The sequence below is a fragment of the Grammomys surdaster genome, unplaced genomic scaffold (assembly GCF_004785775.1).
Source record: "Grammomys surdaster isolate TR1022 unplaced genomic scaffold, NIH_TR_1.0 126178, whole genome shotgun sequence".
NCBI classification, from domain to species: Eukaryota; Metazoa; Chordata; class Mammalia; order Rodentia; family Muridae; genus Grammomys; species Grammomys surdaster.
The window spans coordinates 8488345-8509698 of NW_021620984.1; the positions used below are offsets into that span (position 1 = coordinate 8488345).

At 39.4% G+C, this 21354-nt stretch overlaps 1 protein-coding gene across 1 annotated transcript; it reads right to left on the minus strand.

The window, feature by feature from the left end:
* Nucleotides 1-41: 41 nt before the first annotated feature.
* On the minus strand, nucleotides 42-21285 carry Ufsp2 (UFM1 specific peptidase 2). Its single transcript, XM_028757637.1, has 12 exons — nucleotides 21222-21285; nucleotides 17684-17770; nucleotides 16526-16703; nucleotides 16378-16444; nucleotides 13191-13348; nucleotides 12642-12834; nucleotides 11191-11337; nucleotides 5031-5195; nucleotides 4711-4835; nucleotides 2410-2486; nucleotides 1199-1323; nucleotides 42-201 (listed from the first exon to the last, which is right to left on the minus strand). Exons 2-12 carry the CDS (start codon nucleotides 17745-17747, stop codon nucleotides 115-117), a joined length of 1386 nt encoding a protein of 461 aa, XP_028613470.1. The 5' UTR covers nucleotides 17748-17770; nucleotides 21222-21285; the 3' UTR covers nucleotides 42-114.
* Between the last annotated feature and the right edge of the window lie 69 nt (nucleotides 21286-21354).

The window sequence follows — 21354 nt, forward strand, 5'->3', positions numbered from 1 at the left end:
GTATGTTCTTTACTACTTTTTAAATTAAATCGAAGCTAAGATTTAATTTAAAATTATGCTTTTATTAACACCAGAATAGCTCTTTTATATTTATAGTCTTAACTCCAAGATAACTTAAAGAACATTTGGTCGTTGAGGAAGACATAAGTTATAGTATGCATCCTTGTTCCAAAAGTCTGGACTCTTCCATCCACACCAGCCCTAGATTTGGGAGAAAGGAGAACAAACCTTTTACAACACAAGACTCCACGACAGAGACTCTAACATCAAGGTCTGTCAGCAGGACCTCGGCATAAGACTCAGATACTGATGTAATTCAAGGGTTTGCTAAGTGAAGAAAAAGAACTTTTCTATCCTGTGCTAGACAATCGATAGGTTGCTCCTGAGTGGGAAAGTGTTCCTATTATCTAAGGAAACATATGTATTATTTTGTGACTGTGGAGGCCTAAGGACGACCTGCAACCATGTTGTATAGGGGTCAAGCTTAGGTCATCAGGGCTGGCAGAAAAGTTTTTATCTGCTGAGCCATCTCACCAGCCTGTCATGAGAATTCGCTGGCTATAAATCAATTTATATTTATACCCCATGTAGTTGATACTATGTCAACAAATGCTTCCAAACTTGCCTCAACTTCCAATCTTTAGCTTTATGTTACATGTATGTAAGTGAGAAGCAGCCACATCTTCATAATGACTGGTGTTTTGTTTATTGGTGAACTGATCCTAGAATTATTAAGGGTCCATGTGCATTTGTACATGAGATGCTGATCCAGCCTGGCACTGGATTTACAGGTGGTTGTGAGCCTCATGAAATGCATACTGGGAACTGAACTAAACTGGGAACTGAACTTCGTTCCTCTGTAAAAAAGGCAAGAGCTATCAGCTGCCCAGTCCCTAGTTCCAATTTTAAAAGTGAGAAAGTTTATTCTGCTCTTGTTTTCAGACATTGATGAGACAAAACAACTGCATGTGCTATAGATTCTGTAAAGGCAACGTGCCACGTTCTGTTATGAAGCGTAGCAAATGGCAAAGCCTTTATAAACATTTAGTCTTGTGGTGTCTGTCATATTCCTATCTTCCCTACATAGAAGCACAGTTACTCAGCAGACTGAGGACTACTGCCCTTGCCTGGTTTCTTTGCTAACAGCCGTCTCTGCTCCTTGCCTTGTGCCTTGCATTTATGTGACAGGGACAGTTACCTTTTCCAGCATCACTTGCAGGTCTTCAGCACCTGTATAGTGTGGGTCTAGAATCAGGAATTTGATCTGCCCTGTAGTTTCATTCCATGCGACTCCTAGTATTGTGTGAGCCAATACTCCTCCCCCTAGAAAAGAGAAGTATGTAATAGGGCGTAAACTAATTTCGATGGCCTATTCAGCTCAAATAAACAGATCGTTTTCCTATTAATTGACGGCATTATAACAGACTGTCAGATATTGTAAAAGACCATGGTAGCAAATATACTTAAAGGATAAGATTACATATTTAATGACTGGTTCATATGGAAGTATGTAGAAAATGCTATGACTATATAATCATATTCCATTGCTATAACCATAAAGTTTCTTAAAATCAACTGAGAGAGGCCCAGCAAGAGGCCAGCCTCCTTCCGGTGTGGTAAAGCTCAATGCGGCACCTCCTCCAGCAGGGGCGCCTCCTCCAGCAGGGCCTCTTGCCTGTGCTGAGCATGTCCAGATCTCTGTGACTCTGCAGACATCCTCTTACCTCCACTTCTTAAACACCAGAGTAGTTGATCTTATGCTATTTTTCAGAGAATCATGTATCTTTAGCTCAGGTAGTCAAATCTTATTTTACAGAGAAAACCCCAAAAAATGTAAGTAGTCTGTTGTGTCATAAAACCAACAGGAGGGTGATGATTTACAATGCTTAGTCAAGTTGCTATCACCTTTAAAAAAAAAAATACTACTCTTGACTCTTTAATTGTTCAAACACAGTTATTATTTTCTTTTTAGCATTTATTTTTGGTAACTAATTCTTTTTTGCATCTTCTCTACCCTTTGGAAACTAAAGTCCAAAGAACAGTGTGTATAAGTTTACTTTAAAATGTTTAGATTTTTATTTTATATGTATATGTGTGTGTGTGTGTGTGTGTGTGTGTGTGTCTGTTTTGCCTGCATCTTTGTCTGTGCACCATGTGATGCACTTCCTGTAGAGACCAGAAGAGGCACTAGATTCCTGGAACTACAGAGGATTGTGAGCCACCATGTAGGTGCTGCTGATCCCAGGTCTTCTGGAAGAGCCACCAGTGTTCTTAACCATTGAGTCACCTCTCCAGACCCAATTTTAAGATGTTTAAAATGACTTGTTTTTATATAACATTAAAACATACAAATATATTTTACTTGTTCTCCACTCTGCCAAAGAACCCAACATGTACAAAACACCTTACCAATCATTACTGGCGTGCCCACATTCTGGAAATGGTTGGCTAGTTCCCGTCCTTGAGAAGCCATTTCTGAACCTTGGCTAAATAAAAAGAAATCATCTTCTATCAGATAGCTATTTTCAACACTCAGTCAAGTAATGAGTTTGGGGATGGGATCAATACTTTCACTCTTTTTGTTTGTGGATCTTGAAAAACAAATTAAGTGGTAGGGACCTGATTCACTGTAACTTAAAGCAACATAAACTCTAAAATTGTTAAGATTTCTAACCGGGGTAATCTGGATTTTTAACATGAGCTTGAAACTGGTCATTTTGTCATTTTTTAAAGTCTATGTTTTTTCTATCTTTAAATTAGAATCAATAACACTTGTCCAGGAGCTTTTAGGATTAACATATTTTTCTGTGAAAACCTCAAAGTGTTTTCAAGTGCACCGTATTTCATGGAGCATTTGGGTATTCTAAGTACTTTCCACTTTTGAGAAGAGACAGGCAGAAGGAAAAGCACATATATTCCTCAACATTCTGAAATGAACATACTGGGAGTGAAATGAATTCGCTGTCTCTAACAACAGAAGAGCTAGCAGCACACCCCACCTTCATCCCTCCATGAAAGGTAACTGGGAGCTCAGACTGGAAGCTACTGTCATCATATCTAAGTCTTGGATTGCTATTTGAAAGATCAAAAGTAATTTCATATCATTATAAAGTAAACAAAAAAATTGTAAGCTGAATTATCAGTTTATTACTTTTGTGGAGGTATCAGGTACTGTTAAACCTGGTAAGCTCTTGGCTGAGCAGCTAACATACAAATATTTTAATGAACCAAACCATCCTTTAACTTCTTAAAGTCTGTATTCTGTGAGTGTGCATGTGTACCCTTGTGCTATGGCACACATATGGAGGGCCTAGGGATTGACCTGGGTAGTCAGGCTTGGTGAAAAATTCTTTTGCCTCAAACTTAAATTTCTAAAGAGAATTCTTTACTAGTTTATCTGCCATTATTTCTTACTGATTCTCACAATTCCTATTGTGAGATCAAACATATTTTAAATACTTGGACAATAGATACTGCTACTGTAGTTATTAATACAAGACAGTTTAAAGTCTTTTCACAATAAGCAGTTTAAAGTAAGTCCATGGAAGCACAGTCTTTAAATATTTAACTTATTTATTTAACAAAACAGAAGAAAATTCATTCCCAGTTTTTTTATGTTGTGTTCAGGAGTTGGATAAGGTGGGATCACCAGGAACTAGTTTGCCCAGAGTAATTGATTATTACATTAGGCATAGCCAGAATCCTCTTTTGGGGTGATAGATTAGGACCCCCAAACTGCCTTGTCCAGAACTTTCTGAAGTGTACTCACCCTAATGGACAACCACGATGCCCATAATCAAGTCTGGACACTGAGGGAAATACAGGGGCGTCAGGTCTCCATGGCATACTAAATGGTTTTTCCTTGACCAAGCTTGGCTCCCTGAATCCCCCACTGCTCCCTGTGGGACTGGAGCCATGAGGACACTGCCCTTTCTTCCTCCTCCCCATGCAGCAATCCTTACTGGCTGGAAATCTCTCTTTGTAGGATCCAAAGCACAAGTGTGATTCCCCAGGCCTCTGTCTGTCTCAGCCTTGAGGGCGTGTCTGTTACAGCCTGGGGAATCTCAAACTCAGGAGGACCTGCTTCCTGAGCCAAGGAGTTTCTCTCTTGAGGGATTTTGGTGTTGACTGTAATAATGTTACAGATAATTCATTTAGCAAAGTGAGTATTTTATACTATATATGAGAAAATGCAGTATAATGTTTATGGTGTTTCTTAAACGTTAATAAAAAACAAGTTATGGCCACATAAATTGATATGTGATAATTTATATTATCTCTTATTTGTTCTTAGAATTGTAGAAAATGTAAGTTGAATATATTGTTTTTACATTGGTTGCTTATTCACATCTTAGCAAAAAAGGAAAAAAAAAAAAAAGCAAAGGAAACACCTAATGGTCAGTGACCAACATTTGGTTTTCTCCCTATTAGACTTTGAGGAGATTCAAACATTAGTAGACTACATTTTGTATCTAAAACTTAACCCAAAGATAATATATTTCGAAGTTTCCACATGTAGACTAAAATTAGTTCTAGAGAATATATGTATACAACACAGCTTGCTTTAAAGCATGAGATTTATAAAGCAAGGGGATAACAAAGAAAAGCGATAACTGGAAATAAGGAGAAAACGTCATTTTTCTATTATTTTAATAAAAATTATAAGCTGTTATGTGTAAATGATGTATCTGGTTTCCGAAGCGTCCTTACCTGACAAACAGTATTTTTGAAGTTACACCAATCAGCTGGTTCAGTACCAGTTGTACTTCAATAGACCCAATCCACTGCCGTGACCCAACAAAGGTTGCTGGCTTGTCGCCGGCATCAACTAGAGCCTTTATGTACCAAGAAGGAAAAAAATACATATGTAAGACAGCTACTAAAATTATATTTAGGGAATTTTGATTACCAGTAAAAAAACATTTCAATAAAAATAAATCTATGCCACAGAGTAATAATAATTATCGATGACATATTAAAAACCAATGGAATACACAATTGATTATAATTTAAAACGGCAAGTTCTGTACCTGCTGAATTTCCTTGTGTGTTGGGATGGACCTTTCTGTGTAACCCTGATGTCTGAACCATGAGCAGATAGTCTGTAGGGACCTATACGCACAGCCCCAGCCGTTGTCGTCTATCCGATCTTGCATATAGTGATGATAGGCATAGATGCCCTGCACCACACAAATCTATAAAACAGAAGAAATGTAGTAAAATGTTAAAGATAGAAGTACACGCTCTGTAGAAACACCTGAGTCACGTTTACTGCTTTGAGAACTGGACTTTTACTTGTTATTGGTCAGTGGTTTTTAACCTGTGAGTTGCAACCCCTTAAAGGCTGCCTAAGACCATTGGAAAACACAAAAACTTACATTACGATTCATAACAGTAGCAAAATCACAGTAAAGAAGTTAACAACAAAAAATAATTTTATGGTTGGGAGTCACCAAAACATGAGGAACTATACTGAAGTGTGACAGCATTAGGAAGGTTGAGGACTACTGCTTCAGACCCTTATAGAAATACCTTCCCAGAACAGTGGCTTAGCATGATATTCTTTTGGCTTTTTCCTGTAAGTCCAGAGTCCTTACCCATGGACCTACACAGGAACCAACCTAGAACGATGTGTGTTCTGTATTAACAATGTCCACTCCCACACTTTCCCCTTTGCTAATTTAATTTAGCTTCAAATATGCCCACGGTTATCTGATTATGAAGACTTATGATTTTCTTGACTGGAAATATCCTTTTCCCAGTTAATTTTATAGGATGAACCCCGTTTTCATTTCAGTCTCTCTGCAAACACCAGAAGCTTCCATGGCAGTCTATTTAAAAATGGCAGGCTCACTTCTCACCACCTCCCCTTTGTCGTGGCTACTGACTCTCTACTGCCTTCGTGTATGCATGCATATACATATTTAAATTTCAAAGTCATTATAGTTATTTCAAATATAACTAGTTATATTTTTCAATGACAGCACAGCAGCATGTGGGCTAGTAAGCCTTTGTCATTCAAATATAAATGTGTTATTCAAATACTTCTTGGCCTAGCTTCCAGAAAGACAGGGCACAGAGCTGATGAACACACTGCTGCTGCTGCTGAGGAAATGCTGCCCGAGGGAAGGAAGAAATGGAGGAAGCACACAAAAGCAGGTCCTGCATGACCTGATGGGACAGGTCCTATGATAGGTCACAGGAATAACGTTTCTGCAGTTTTATAAATCTGCCACTAAAGTGTGTGTTAGGAACGCTTAGAGACTTCCTTGTAGCATGATGCTAAAAATGAACACTTCTATGGACAAAACCTAGTCTAAAATTTCTTCTATTGGTTGTCTGTGAATTTTACATCATGTACCCCAATCCCACTCGTATCTGCCCTGAATCATTGTAAAGATTCCCCCACCCCCCCAAAGGAAAAAAAATCTCCTTGTGGAAGCTGTAGTGTGTAACAGTGAATACCCTTTTGTCCACACTTCTTTACTGGGAAATGTTCAAGCATATTATTTTTTAAAAGCCAGAGTTGTGAGGAAAGAAAGGGCACTCACAAGACAATTAGGCAATAGGTTGACAGAGGATAAACTAACAATGTCTAATTAGACCATTCTGGTAGGAAGAAAACTAGCCACTCCCTATAGGATCTGCAACCTGATCTCCAACATGTGCATTTTTATCACAGAGGAACAGGAGGAACCAGCTCCAAGTGGTGTGAGCACAGCCCAAGATGCTAGCACCTGCCTGAAGCTGAGGAAGCGAGGAATGATTCCTCCCTCAGTAACCTGTGCAGGGACGATGGCCCTGGATGCTTTTAGTTCAATCAAGTAATGTTAGTTTTGGACTTCCACTTCCAGAACCACGACAGACACATTCCGACAGTATGCAGCTGCCCACTGTGTATCACCTGTCTGTCACAGCTTTCAAAACAAATACATCTTTTAGATGCTTCAGAAAACTTCTGCATTAGAAATTCTAACAATAGTCATAAACTAGTAAGAAAAGGAAAAAATCAGGTAAATGTTAGACATTAAATAATTTTCTAAAAGATTGAAGTATCATCATTTATAAATATTAAAATACTTAAAAGTAAACAAAACAAAAATCTTTCAAATTAAAGTTAGAGAGTATAACAAAAGTACTGTTTTAGCTAAAATTTAAAACTTGACAATAGAAAATAGGAAAGATTAACAACAGGCTAAGTTCCGATTTAAAGGGTTAGAATAAACACATTAAATCAAAGAAACAAAGTAAACTCTAAAGTTAGTGAGACAGAAATCCAAAGTTATAAAGAAGGGTCATTAAAGGCAAATTGTTAGGTAAAACAAAAAGGAAAGGAAAACAAACAGAAAGGAAAAAACTCATAAAGTGATAAGGAACAATTAAAAAGAAAATAAAAGTAGATGAGGAATCAAAACCTAGGTAAGTATGACTCACAAAATCAAAAACATCTCATAAACACTAACAAAGCTGAATGCTATTACGAATGTTCCCAAAGGGCTGGAGAGATGGCTCAGCCATTAAGAGTGCATCCCACTCCTTAGGGGCCTGAGCTCAGCTCCCAGCACCTACCTCAGGCAGCTCACAATTCCAGAGGGATCCAGCACCTCTGCCTTCCACAGCCATCTTCACACATGTGCGTGCACATGCACACACACACACACACACGCATGCACACACACACACAATTAAAATAAAATCTCTTAAAGAATTATTTCACAAAGAAAATGCTAAGTCCAGGTCGTTTTTCAAATGGTCAAGAAAACAACAAACTGATCAGATATAAACTGTGGAAATTGAAAAGATGGAGCATTCCCTAACTCATTTAATAGGTTGGAGATCACTGATACATTTTTTTTAATTAAGAGAAAATTATAAGGAGATATCAGTTATAAATAGAGATGAAGAAGTCTTCATAAGATATTATCAAACTGAATCCAGCAGTGAATGAGACGACAATGACCATGGTAAACGGGATTGTATGACAAACGCAACTCCATTGTTACTGGGAGATCAGTTTAAGTGTTTAGGGGCAAATAACATGAAGTTCATAGCTCTCTCTGTTCACATACATATGCACCTGACACATGAATGGGAATGTTCATAAAAGACTGCCTAACATCACAAAAGACCTGGAAAAAATTATACTAATGTGTATCACACAGGAATCAAGCTAACCAAACCAGAGTGTGTAGTGGGTTGGCCTGATGCTGCTTGTATTCTAATGCTAATACTGGTTCCTTAGAGGTGGCAAACCATCATGTACTCAAGTGATGCCATATGAACCTTCTCCCCAGTTTAACTGGTCAATAAAAGACGAGAGCCTAGGGTTGAGCAGTGGAGGGGAAAAGTGAGACTAGAGGTTTCAGAGGGAGTTGCAGGTAAGGAGGAGAGAGAGAAGGTGGAGAGTGGAGAAAGATCCATGGGTTAGGAGTCAAGAAAGCATGGCCGTGAGGACTGGCTGACTGGAGTTAAGAGCAGCCCTGAAACATAGTATGTAACTAGGGGTTATCGATACGAAACAAATTTTAATAGCATACAGGGTAGATATCTGCCCAGCATTAGTGCTAATAAATGTTTATTATAAATATTTAAAGGCCTTGTGTGTCTTTTATCCAGGAACTAAATGATCAAAGGTGGAATAGAACCCAGGAATAGATCAGATATTTTTTATAACAAGAGCGAGACAGAATAAGATAAATGTTAGATACAGAATGTTGAATGAAAAAGCAAGTTGTGGAAGACTACATATACAATGGTTGGTTTTATAAAACTCAAAAAGAATCGCTAAAGTAATGTATACCTAATATGGACTCATACGCAGGAAGCTCTTAACAGTGGGAGAGGAAAGGAAGACTGTGTCTCTGTGCAATGGTGTGTCTCTGTGCAATGGTCCTTCAGCAGACACAGAACTCTGTCCCAGAACTCAATGCACATATAAAGCCTTGGATACTTAGGCTCTTTATGAAAAATGGCATAATGTTTTTAATAACCCATGCATATCCTCCCTTGTACTTTAAACAACCTCTATATTATCACAGATATCATAGACAAAAACAATGAAAATACTATATAAGTGGCCACCATATTGTCTAGGAAATAATGACAAGGCGAGAATGTATATATTCAGTGCAGACTTTTTTTTTCTGCAAACATTTTTGAACTAGGATTGGCTGAATGCACAGACGTGTAACAACCATATATGGAGGATGTGTAAGAGTTATGTATCTGGGACTATCTTGAGGTAGTGAGTAGACACAGGGGCATAGAGATCAGAAATGTTCTGTTTCTTAACTAAACAGAAACTCCTAGTTACCCATTTGCTATGCTGTGAAACGCTGTCTGTTTATCCATCACTGTGTGTATATACACATGTGTGCAATATATACAGGTCAAATATTATAAATATTAAGATGACTCTTGCATTTTATAACATGGATAAGGAGTCTGTTTTATTGTCAAAATCAATCAGCATGCACTTAGTACTTTACAATCTCCAGGCTTTTTTAAAGGAACCAATAAGAATTTAAAATAAACAATAGAATGTCATACCATGGAGGAGTTCTAAAACTAGTCTGAGAGAAAAATATTTAAGTCAGGAACTTGTAGAGGGCCACTAAGTTTTGCTGTGACATTATAAACTCCATTTCCTAATCTATGACTGTGACAGAGCAAGATTTTAACAATAGTTTCCTGGGACTTCTCCCTGTCTTCTCAAAGTAAGTGAAGTCATTTAACGCCTCTAAGTGCTGACTCACGAATACACACACAAAACGGAGGGCATCCAGCTAACGCTGTTTCCAATGGCAGGGGCCCTTGCAGATGGGGCTGTTGCTACATGTGTGTACTGACTGATGGCTAAGACTAAAATTGGGCTCCTCAGTTCTCTCGTAGTTATCATAGATTTATTCATTTTGATTCTTAAGATTTCCTAGAAGGCTCCCAGACACACAGACGGTACTGAAAGAATGGAAATCACAATTTCTTTGGAAAGTAAATTGAGACCTGCACAGTAAACTCAGCAATCCGAGCAGAGGATCAAGTTGCTAAGAATGCACGCAGAACAGCTTAAAGATGAATAGGAAAAGGTTCTACACAACTGAAACAATGTAGATACAGAAGGCAGAAGCTGACAAGGAGAGAAAGGGCAACCAGAAGCCAACACAGAGAAAGCAGCAGCATACCAGCAAGGAGCCTACCAGACCTTTGGAAAGCCTGAACCAGCTCCAGTCACTGCACTGGTCTGTTTCTACGTGGCCTTACTGTTCCTGTGATCCCTCTCTTGGATGACAATGAGGTTCTTTCTAGTGGCCTTCATGTATCCTTAATTTAATGCCTGTCCTCACTGTGCCAATCCAGGTACCTAAGTTACTTATATAGAGTCTATCTTTGCAAGCAGATACATGCTAGTATAGTAGGTAAGGCATCTTAGCCTTGTCCATACTGTGACTTGGGAAGATCTTAATTACATGATCTGTCAGCTGCAGAATGAGAAGAAAGGAACAAACCTTTAGAGGAATCAGAGAATGTTATGTTAGTAAGAGATGTGTGGTAAGTAGTCTCTATTCATAAACCTTGTATATCATTAATTACTGCTATCTTTTTTGAGGCAGGGTCTCTCTGGGTAGCAGGAACTTGCTAAGGCTAAAGCCATGTGCGCTATCACTCAACTAATTACCTTTTTAAATCTTTTTAAAAGAAGAGTTACTCTGTGTGTGTGTATTTGCGTGTGTTACTCTGTGTGAGTGTGTGTGTGTGTGTGTGTCCTAAGATCTCCCAGAGCTGCAGCAGCAGCATCTCTGAGGTGCTTTATGTGGGGATGTCGGTGTTGCAAGCTGAACTCATGTCCTACGGAAGAGCAGCAAACACTCTTAACCACTAAGCCATCTCTCACCCACTAATTACAGCTATCTTAAATGAGGTCTTTTTCCTTTCTTTTTTGCTTTGTTTTTCACAGGATTTCTCCAGAAGCTCACTGTGTAGACCAGGCTGACCTCAAACTCAGAAATCCACCTGCCTCTGCCTCCTGAATGCTGGATTTAAAGGTATGCACCACCGCGCCTAGCGGTGATAATTTAACTTTTAGGGAGATGACACACAATATGAATCAGTTCTCAAAAATGTCTCTCGGGGACCAATCCAAAACAATGAATGACAATGATCACTCAAGTCATGAAAACTACTTAGACTCACCATACTTCCCTCTATGTTAGGTGGACTCAGATGAGTATGTGGGTTTCTGATATAGCCATCCTTATATACTTCATCTGGAAAGTGATAAGCATTGATCCTTTTGAAATAAGGTCTGTCATGAGGCAGACTGAAGAGATCATGTAACTCCTAAATAAAATCAGAATCAATACACATAAAAAAACAATTTTAGATTTTTAGTCAATACAGTCAAACTCAAGGATTATAAAATGGAAAATACGTTGGGCATAAGTTTTAAAAAAGACATGACTTAATTCATTAAGGTCAATGGATAAATAAACTGAGACCAATTTATAATCCTCTAGTAGGAACCAGAAGGGAAGATAGAAATGTGAAATTACTTGCTAGAATTGGGAGTTTTGTAAATCAGAAATTATAACTCAAAATGACATATCACAGTATTTTGGAAAACCATGTTTATGATACTTTAGGCATCTAAGTGCAGTTATTAAATACAGTGAAGTCAGTGACTTCAACATTCAAGATGTCATGAATGGAAACACTGACCAGTATCTCCAATGCATTATTTCCTTTTTTTTTTCTTTTCTTTCCTTTCTTTCTTTCTTTCTTTTTTTTTTTTTTTGAGACAGGGTTTCTCTGTGTAGCTCTGGCTGTCCTGGAACTCACTTGGTAGACCAGGCTGGCCTCAAACTCAGAAATCTGCCTGCCTCTGCCTCCCAAGTGCTGGGATTAGAGCATTATTTTCTCAACAGCATAAAAACATACAATCCTTATACTACAATGTCTGGCCAATCTCCAACACACTCCTGTGGTTTCAGCAGGTTAGCTCGTGTAGTAGCTGAAAATCAATTTATCTCCAACTTCTGGAACAGTGGAGGGGTTTGTGTTATTACTTCTCAGGAGCAGAGTTTAGAACATGATTTAATGAGGGCCAGGCAAGGCCACAGGGCCAAAAGTTAGATTCTAAACACCAGTCCTTCTGTTGATCAATCTCATTTCTTTAAATGCTGGACACGTCTCTCTAAGGCTTCTCTACTGAAACTTCAATAAGCTTATTTGTGGTTGTGACATTTCCATACATAATCAGAATCAGCACAGACTCCACTTTCCCCTGTGCTGTATGTACTGTAGTCTTTCTCACAAATTGGGAGGAGCAGAGGGAAAAGGAAAGGAATTTCTTAACATCCATCAGCTACTCTAAGCATGTAAGCATCTTTTCATTTCTATTTTCACTGGAGAAAATGATAAAATTTCATAATTTTATATGAGCCACACTGAGCATCTGAAATTAAGGTGTTACATGCTATACTAAGCTAGCATGTTTTCATTACAAAAAAAATTTCATGAAAGAAATTAGCCCATTTCTGCACTTTTAAATTAAACCACAAAGTAATTTACATTTATTGCAAATTATAATTAAGCACAAAATGAGTAAGAGACTCTTTTTCCTAATAATAACAATCTGCTTTTACCTTTCGATAGGCTTGTAGCTGATCATCTGGGACTCCTGATGGATATAAAACTGTTACAAGATCCTTTTTCCCTGGCAATAGAAAGTGCAATGGCTCAGGGACCACAATAGACGTTCCTTTCATATATCTCAAGATGCATTTTTCCACATCAACTAGTTGGTTAAGAATTGCATCCACTAGAAGTTTGCGCACTCTGTAGGAAAAGACATTTAAGTGAATTAACAGAAGATACAGCCGCTAACATGATGTTTAGCTGATACGCCCCGAGTGGAGTAAACACTTACTGTGAGGCTTGTCAAGCAAAGTCTAAATTATTATTATGCAAAGTCAAAGTAACTGTATTTGCTCTGGGTGGGTAAAGGGAAGCCTTCTGGGTTTCAGCATGCCATCCCACTTCTTCCAAATAAATATTTAATTACTCAATGGCTCTTAGGTTGGTAACAAGAAGTATAGCACAGTAAAAACAGCCCATTGCTTTGTATGTTCTTTAAAAACCAAGTTCTGATTACTTCAATTAAATGTAGCAGTGATACTATAAAAAATACCTACTTTCCCCATGTTTCTTCTGGAGCAACAGATACAACGGCATCAATTGGCAAGCTCATATTAATGTAGTGGTGTTCTTCATTTTCCCTTTCAATGATGGGGGTTACGGCTCCCAGAGGGGTCGATATTTCCAGCATGAGATCTATATTTACTATTTGTTGCTATACAGACAGATAGTAAGAGTCAGCTTGTGGAATAGTAAACACTGAATATAAAGGGTAGAGTTTTAAAGGATATATAAAGCTAGTAACTGTAGGAAATCCCTTTGCTTCAAAGTAATCTTTGAATCTAGAGTAATTGTTAAGTAAAGACGGACTCAGACTGTCCACGTGTTTATTAGTAGAGCTGTGCGTATAGCTCACTGGCTTAATATGTTATTCTTTCCATCTTTGCCCAAACCTAAAGAAAAACAAAAGCAAACAAACAAACAAAAAATACAAGTAAAATTGGTCAGCAGGTGGATTTTTGAGTTTGAGGCCAGCCTGGTCAACTTATCAAGTTCCAAGCCAACCAGAGTTGCAATGGTGAAACAACAAGCCCATCAAGCAAAAAGCACCAAACCAAAATACTATGCACTCTTGGTATAGAAAAATTTTGAAATTACATTCTGTGTGTTGAACAAATTAACAGAATAGAGAATGCTAGGAGCCAGGCTTCTCACTCAGATTAGTTGTGAACTTTGTAAGGCTGAAGTGGAACTGGACACAGGTATACAATTTATGCAGGTAAAACATGTATATGCATATATGTGTGCCTGTATGTGTATATAAACATATATGTTTATATTCTCCAAGGAGAATGGCTGACCAAACTGGAACAGGGAAAGACACATCTGGGATAATTTATGGATGAAAGTAGGACGCACCAAGAAGAAAATTTTCAAAAGCATACCAGAGTCATCTTGAAGAAGCTAGTATTAACCAAATCTTGGGAAACATGAATGTCAAAATATCTAATGGGGGCTATAGAGACCGCTCAGTACTGCTTAAGGTTAAGGTGAATTGCTGCTGCAGAGGACTGGAGTTCAGTTTCCAGAACCCAAATTGGATGGCTTACTGTCACCTGTAACTCCATCTCCAGAGGGATCAGAAGCCTCCTGTCTCCACCCCCCCTCCCCCCCCCTCACCCCCTCCCTCTCTCTCTCTCTCTCTCTCTCACATACACACACACACACAATTAAATAATAAAACAAAGTCTTTAAGAAACCCAAAATAATTAATGACGGCAACAGATTCGAATCCACCCCATAAGTCTCCACCTTCCATCTCTACCTAAGAAGGAAGTAGTTATACAATACCCCAGTTTCTGAGACACTAAAAAGAAAAGGGGAAAGCTTATTTGTGCACAGAAATGCCAGACTTAGAAAAATCTCTGTTTCTCAATCATTAGATTAATATTGTTATCAATGGGGTACTAGTCCCCATGTTTGATGGCTTCCTTGGGCTGTAGGAAGAACACCTGGAACATGGTTCTAACAACAGCAGGTTAGGGTTAGGAGAAGGTAGGTAAAACTATGATGAGGTGTACCTACAGTCTCATACTGTCTTTCCCTGAGGTATTAGATATAACAGAAAACACAGTACTTTAACAGTTATAAAACTGGCAAATACCATAAGTAACTGACAAAAATGTCAACACCACCAATGTAGAACACGTTGAAAGCACCTGCTTGTTTAATACGATATGCTAGGACACAATATAACTTCTATGATATGCCAGCTAATGATATACAGATCTAATCAGAACAAAGCACAGCTGGGCAGGGGTGGCACACATCTTTAATCTCAGCACTTGGGAGGCAGAGGCAGGCGGATTTCTGAGTTCGAGGCCAGCCTGGTCTACAGAGTGAGTTTCAGGACATCCAGGGACACAGAGAAACCCTGTCTCGAAAAACCAAAAGAAAAATAAAAAAAGAAGCAAGCACAGAATGAATCCACATTGGAGAACATACTACTTATGTACTACCATGTACTCTGCAAAGGGTAAACTCCTCTTAATAATTTTCAAATCATTATCTCTAAACCATGCTTTCTTTTGTACGTTCCACATGTACAAACCCCAGCCTATCAGTATATCTCAGTGGTGTCTTAAATACAGCCCAAACTGACCTCAACTTCCTCAACATGTAGGCTAATCTTTGCTGTCAACTGGATACATCTGGAAATAGGAAACCCAACTGGAGAACTGCCTTGATCAGACTGGCTTGAGGGTATTCTCTTCATTACCAACAGATGTTGGAGGGCCCAGCCCACCGTGGGTAACACATCCCTGGGCAGGTGGTTCTGGGTAGCATGAGAAAGATGGCCAAGCATAAGACAGGAGAGCAAGCCAGTAAGCAGCTGTCTTCCCTACTTCCTGCTTCCATTCCTGCCTCTGCCTTCCTTCAGTGAAAGTCTGTGATGGAGACCTATAAACCAAATAACCTCCAACCCCAAGTGGTTATGGGCTTTTGCTTTAAGTCATGGGGTTCATCAAAGAAACAGAGAGCAAACTGCAACACCTACCTTTCATGTCTACTGAAGGAAGGAACTAGCTAGGCCATATTCAACTAAGTCCAATACCTCTCACTGTGCTTCCTAAATGTGTCTGTGGTAGTGCTGACTGCCAACTTAGAATCTAACATCACCCGGGAGATGCCCTGGGAGACGCTTGTTGGGAAGGTCTAGATAGGCTAAATGAGACGGCACCATTCCTGACTGGGGCCCTGGACTGTATCCATAAAGAGAACTGAACCGTGGCATGCATTTACTGCTCTCTCATTCTAACCAGCTGCGGCACATTCCTGCTGCCTTGACTTACCCCCATGAACTAAAATAAACTCTCTTAAGTTAGTTTGGTCAGAGTATTATATTGCATCCCTGGGAAAAGAAGCCAAGATAATGGTCGGGTCTCCCCACTTTCATATTCGTACCTAGTGGTTTAGTTAGTGCCTCCTGTCCAGCCTAGAAAAACATTGCAGTGGTTAGAACAAGACTCAGTTTTGTTTTTCCAGGAGCAAAGTAAAATAAAACCGTCAAAATTACACATTGCAACAAGAAAAAATGTTTAGGTATGTAAAACAATCATGTACCATTTCTAGGCCTCAATATTCTACAAGGGCAAGACGAAGTGTCAGTTACATCTCGCTTAGCTCCAAACTCAAGAATTTCATTTTTTTTGTTAATCAGTAGTGAAAACAAGATTTGCTTACCATGTCAGTTAACTTTTTGTCTTTCTTTTTAATGAATTTTTGCTTGGTATCCTCCTCTTGATTGAATCTAAAATTTTGATATAGAAAGACATTTACAAGTACGATACGATGCTTTGAAGATATTCCCAGAAACTCTTTAAACACTCACTGAATGAAGTGTACTGCGTTCTTACAAGCAGAGTCATCAGTCAGCTCTCCCGTGCTTACGTCACTGTTCGGCCACATGTACACGGAGCTGTTGCAAATTCTGAACACAAGAGCATCTGAAGAGAGCTTGGTAGTCAGGTCACTCAGCACCTGTCTTAGTGCATTCTTGATAAACATTTCTAAATGAACAGTACAAAAGTTAGAAATATTATGAACTTTCAACACAAAGGTTTTAATACATGAGACAAAGGTAGAAGGCACGACTCTCAGACACCCACCCAATTTTTCAACCACTATCACCATTTTAGCCTCTCTATCTTTTGGGTTCTGAGACCATAAGTTCCACACAATGGCTTTTAGTAAATTTCTATAAAAATTTACAATCAACACAAATTTTTTATAGTCATTCTAAAACTTTCATTGCCTCAGAAAGAAACCTTGCCCTTCTCTGCAGTCTTCCTGCCCCTTCGAGTCTCACTACTTACCTTCCATCAACTTTCCAAACTGACATAGTAGTTTATCCTCGGGGAGGGAGTTAGCTGCTGCCCTTCTGACCTCGGGGTTTTCCATTCCCATTCTGACTATACTCCCCGAAGTTTCAGATTCAACCAAGTGCTCACTGAAACTCTGAATCTGATGTTTCAGTGGCATCTCAAGAGTACCATATGTCAGCCCCGACTTTCCACACTCCTCCCTGGACACTCCTTATCTCAGGGTTGGCCATGAGCCTCAGGCAAAAGCTAGAAGACATCCTGGAATTTGCTTCTTACAAATCATGCTGATTTTTTTATTTTCCTGTGAATTCCTTCTAACATTCCAATAAACTATAGTATTTAAAGGAGTTTCGTACCAGAACATGGGTAACACATTATTAAAACTCTACAATATATAATTTCAAGAACTGTATTTACATTGTGTGACAATTTTCTTCAAGACAGCCCTAAAAGTTCAAAAGGAAGGTTAAATCTTCTAATTTAACCAGAATTGACCTGTGGGCTGCTAAGGGAGTAATTGTAATGGGAATACAATTCTATTGAATCCCATTTTAATTTGAGTTTGTTTTTCTTATCTCATTCACTCATTTTTCTTGGCAGTATGGAGGAATTTTTAATATATATCATTATAAAGTCTGTGATAAAAGACATTTTGGAAGACATACCTTTAGGTGGTGCTAGCTGAAAAGCCAGATCGAAGCCACCTCTTATTCTGAAGAGTATATCCATAGATCATAGTTTTAGGAAACCACCTAGAACAAAGGAAACCATAATTCTCTTGAAATTCAAGACAAACTCGACTTCATATGAATTAGAATATACGTCAGTTAGGATATGGCATTAATTAAACCAGATTTTTCTACTTAATTTCATGAGTTAATTCCTTATGTACAAATATACAACAACCCCTGTAATTCTTTTTTAAAAAGTTTTCAAACCTGAATCCCATATTAGGGACACTTAGGAGGTCAATGTCTCCGAATTCTGGAACAGCATAAGGCCGTCCAGGCACAAGAATATGTAAGAGCCTTCCCTGCTTCCTTTCATGGTGATTACAATATGAAAAAGAGGTTCAGAACGACTCCAGTCAGCATTAGCATCTTGATGTATTTAGCAATGATATGAAATCATCAGTGGTAAAAAACTAGTTTAAGAACATAACAAGAGGGGGATGGAAAGGTGGCACTGACTGCTCTTCCAGAGGTCCTGAGTTCAATTCCCAGCAACCACACGGTGGCTCACAACCATCTGTAATGGGATCCAATGCCCTCTTCTGGTGTGTCTGAAGATAGTTACAGTGGACTCAGATACATAAGATAAATAAGTAATTCTTAAAACAACAACAGCAACAAAAACCATGTCAAGAACACTGAGCCTAGCATGTGGAGAGATTGTGGCTAAGCCAGCAGGAGGAAAGGAACTACAGATGGTGACAAGCTGTAAGAACTCATCAATTTATAAAACACACCATTTGTGAAGCTAAGTGCAGCAATGAGAACACCACAGGGCTGGAGAGAGTGTGCTAGACAGAATTCACTTGGCTTAGATAACGGTTGCCACTGATAGAGAGAAAAAGAAGCATCTGCAAAATGGAAGAGACTCGCAGGTCTTAGCTTGGAGTCATATGTTGAGTTTCAAGCAGCAAATGAATATATAACAAAAGATCTGTATCATAACGTGTTTGGGTTTGTGTGTGTATATGTGTGTGTGTGTGTGGTGAGGTTGTTTCTGGAGGAAAGTTTTCAAAGATTAGAACCTGCGGTGTTTTGAATGAGAATGGTCCCCAGAGGCTCAAGTTGAAATTCTTGGTCCTGAGCTGGTGGAACTGTTTGGGAAGGATTAAGAGGTGTGTCATAGAGGCTGATTTTGGGGCTTCAGAAGACTCCCACCATTCCCACTATGCTCTCTGCCTCCTGCTTGTGGGTGAAGATGTGAGCTCTCATTTGCTGCTCCAAGGCTTCACCACGACGAGGCTCTGCTTCACCACCATAGGCACTATCTCTGGAACCGTAAGCCCAACTAAACTCTTGGTCATGTGCATGGTATCTTATTACAGCAATCCAAAAGACACTAATAAAGAAGAACCCTGTGATAGTTTGCATATGCTTGGCCTAGGGCGAGGCACCATTAGGAGGTGTGGCCTTGTTGGAGTAGGTGTGTCACCATGGGCGTGGGCTTTAAGACTCTTGTCCTAGCTGCCTGGAAGCCAGTCTTCTCCTAGCAGCCCGCAGATGAAGATGTAGAACTCTCAGCTCCTCCTGCACCATGCCAGCTTGGATGCTTCCAAGCTCCTGCCTTGATGATAATGGACTGAACCTCTGAACCTGTAAGCCAGTCCCAATTAAATGTTGTCCTTATAAGAGCTGCCTTGGTCACGGTGTCTGTTCACAGCAGTAAATAACTAAGACAAACCCTATTCTGAAACAAACGAGCAAGTACTGATACCTACTGCACTAAATGACTGAACAGTGGTCATATATTACCACTGAGTGTCACAACATTATTAAGTAGGTACCGTTGCAGCTTTTTATTTTGCAAAATTCTTGTCACATTTCTACAGGAGTGACAGCTTTTATTTATTTTATACACTGTAACCTGTTCAAAGATTACACCAAATGTCCCAATTGTCCCAATTTCACTCCATTAAATTCATTCTAAGCGAACAATAAAAAAGTTTAATACATAATGCTGTCTATTTATTCTACTGTTGTTTATCATAAATAACTAAACCCCACAAAACTGGAAAATACTGTGAGCACTGCCAGTAAGAAGTTTGATAAATTTAGAATAACATTATTTGAGTAAGAAAAATATATAATCTGAAGATCAAAATGACAAGCAAAGCCGGGTGGTGGTGGCTTACGCCTTTAATCCCAGCACTTGGGAGGCAGAGGCAGGCGGATTTCTGAGTTTGAGAGTTCGAGGCTAGCCTGGTCTACAGAGTGAGTTCCAGGACAGCCAGGGCTATACAGAGAAACCCTGTCCCCTGTCTCAAAACAACAAAAAAAACAAAAACAAACAAACAAAAAAGACAAGCAAGAGTAAGTTCTGACTAAAGTACTTATTGTACAATTTTTGCTCAACATAATCATTCATGTCTATTTTCTTCTGTAAATTTGGAAAGATCATACAGTACTTCCCAGGATTACTATGACAATTCCTTAAGCCATCGTATGTGAAAGAGCCAGGGTCTCTTCAGGTGTTTAAATCAAGCTCCTCTATGAAGATCTAATATTTAAGCTGAGGTCTGAAGGGCTGGTAGCCCATAAAAGCCTTAAAATTTCCAAAAGAAAGAGGTATTCTTGTGTGTGTATGTCCATTCCAAGCCTAGTGATCTTGCTGAAGGCCTGATTGAAACATGTAAGAAGGCTGATGTGGCGTTATATGACTGTCATCCCCATACTTAGGAAGAGGAGGCAGGAAGATCTGGATTTCAGCGTCATTCCTGACTGTATAGCTAGTTCAAGGGTTTTATGCGTCTCTGTCCTAACACCAAAGCAAAAGATCACTTAGACTATGACCCATAGATGGTAGCAAGGGCAAAGGCCAAGGATGGTAGAGGGTGATAATACAGACATTCAGAAGTAGAACCCAACAGATTTGATTATTGACTGTCTGTTCTTGATACAAGTTTGTCAAGGGTTTGGTGGGCACGAGGAGGAGTGAGCTGGGTTATCGGCAGAGACGGATATGCTGAAGGAAGAGTGCGGGAGAACAGAAAATGATGAGCCAGCTCTGTAACTGCGGAGTTTGAATGATCTATTAAGTGGAAGCAGTTAACTAGATTTATGAATTGGGTTCAGAGAGAAAGCCAGAAGATAATCATCTAAGGTACAGATGGCAGGACCTGGCTGAGCTAGGAGACGAGGGAAAATTGGAGTGCTGTGCCACGTAAGCAAAGGAAGTAGACTATTTTAAGGAAGTTAGGCCTATCTTTTCAAAATCAAAAGTTCGTTTTCACAGCTTCCAAATACGATAAATAGTGCCTTATTGTCAGGATGCACTCACTGACTGACTTAGAGCGTCTCGTGACCGGGTGCTGCTAGGGCGCGAGCCGCAAGAGATCCAAATGAGGCAATTTTGCATCGCGACCTTTGGCCCCTTAGGAGCAGCTCCTTTTAGGGGCCGGGAGCCATTCTCCTAAGGGTTGCCTAACTCCTAGGGGTAAATACCGGAAGGTCACTGACAATCAGAATCACTTACCAAGCACCACTGGCGAAGGCAAGTACACCTACTTCTTGCTAGCTAGGGTCGTCCCGGAAGTGACGTCACGCCAGCCTAAGGTGGGGCTCCGGCAAACAAACTACAACTCCCAGAATGCCTCGCATCAACCATC

What these genes read in the sequence shown, in the direction of transcription:
- Ufsp2 (XM_028757637.1), bottom strand. Translation starts at nt 17,747, where the DNA reads ATGGATATACTCTTCAGAATAAGAGGTGGCTTCGATCTGGCTTTTCAG. An exon ending in AACGCAGTACACTTCATTCA is followed by an intron (nt 16,445 to 16,525) that starts GTGAGTGTTTAA and finishes TCAAAATTTTAG; the next exon opens with ATTCAATCAAGAGGAGGATA. An exon ending in ACAAAAAGTTAACTGACATG is followed by an intron (nt 13,349 to 16,377) that starts GTAAGCAAATCT and finishes CTGTCTGTATAG; the next exon opens with CAACAAATAGTAAATATAGA.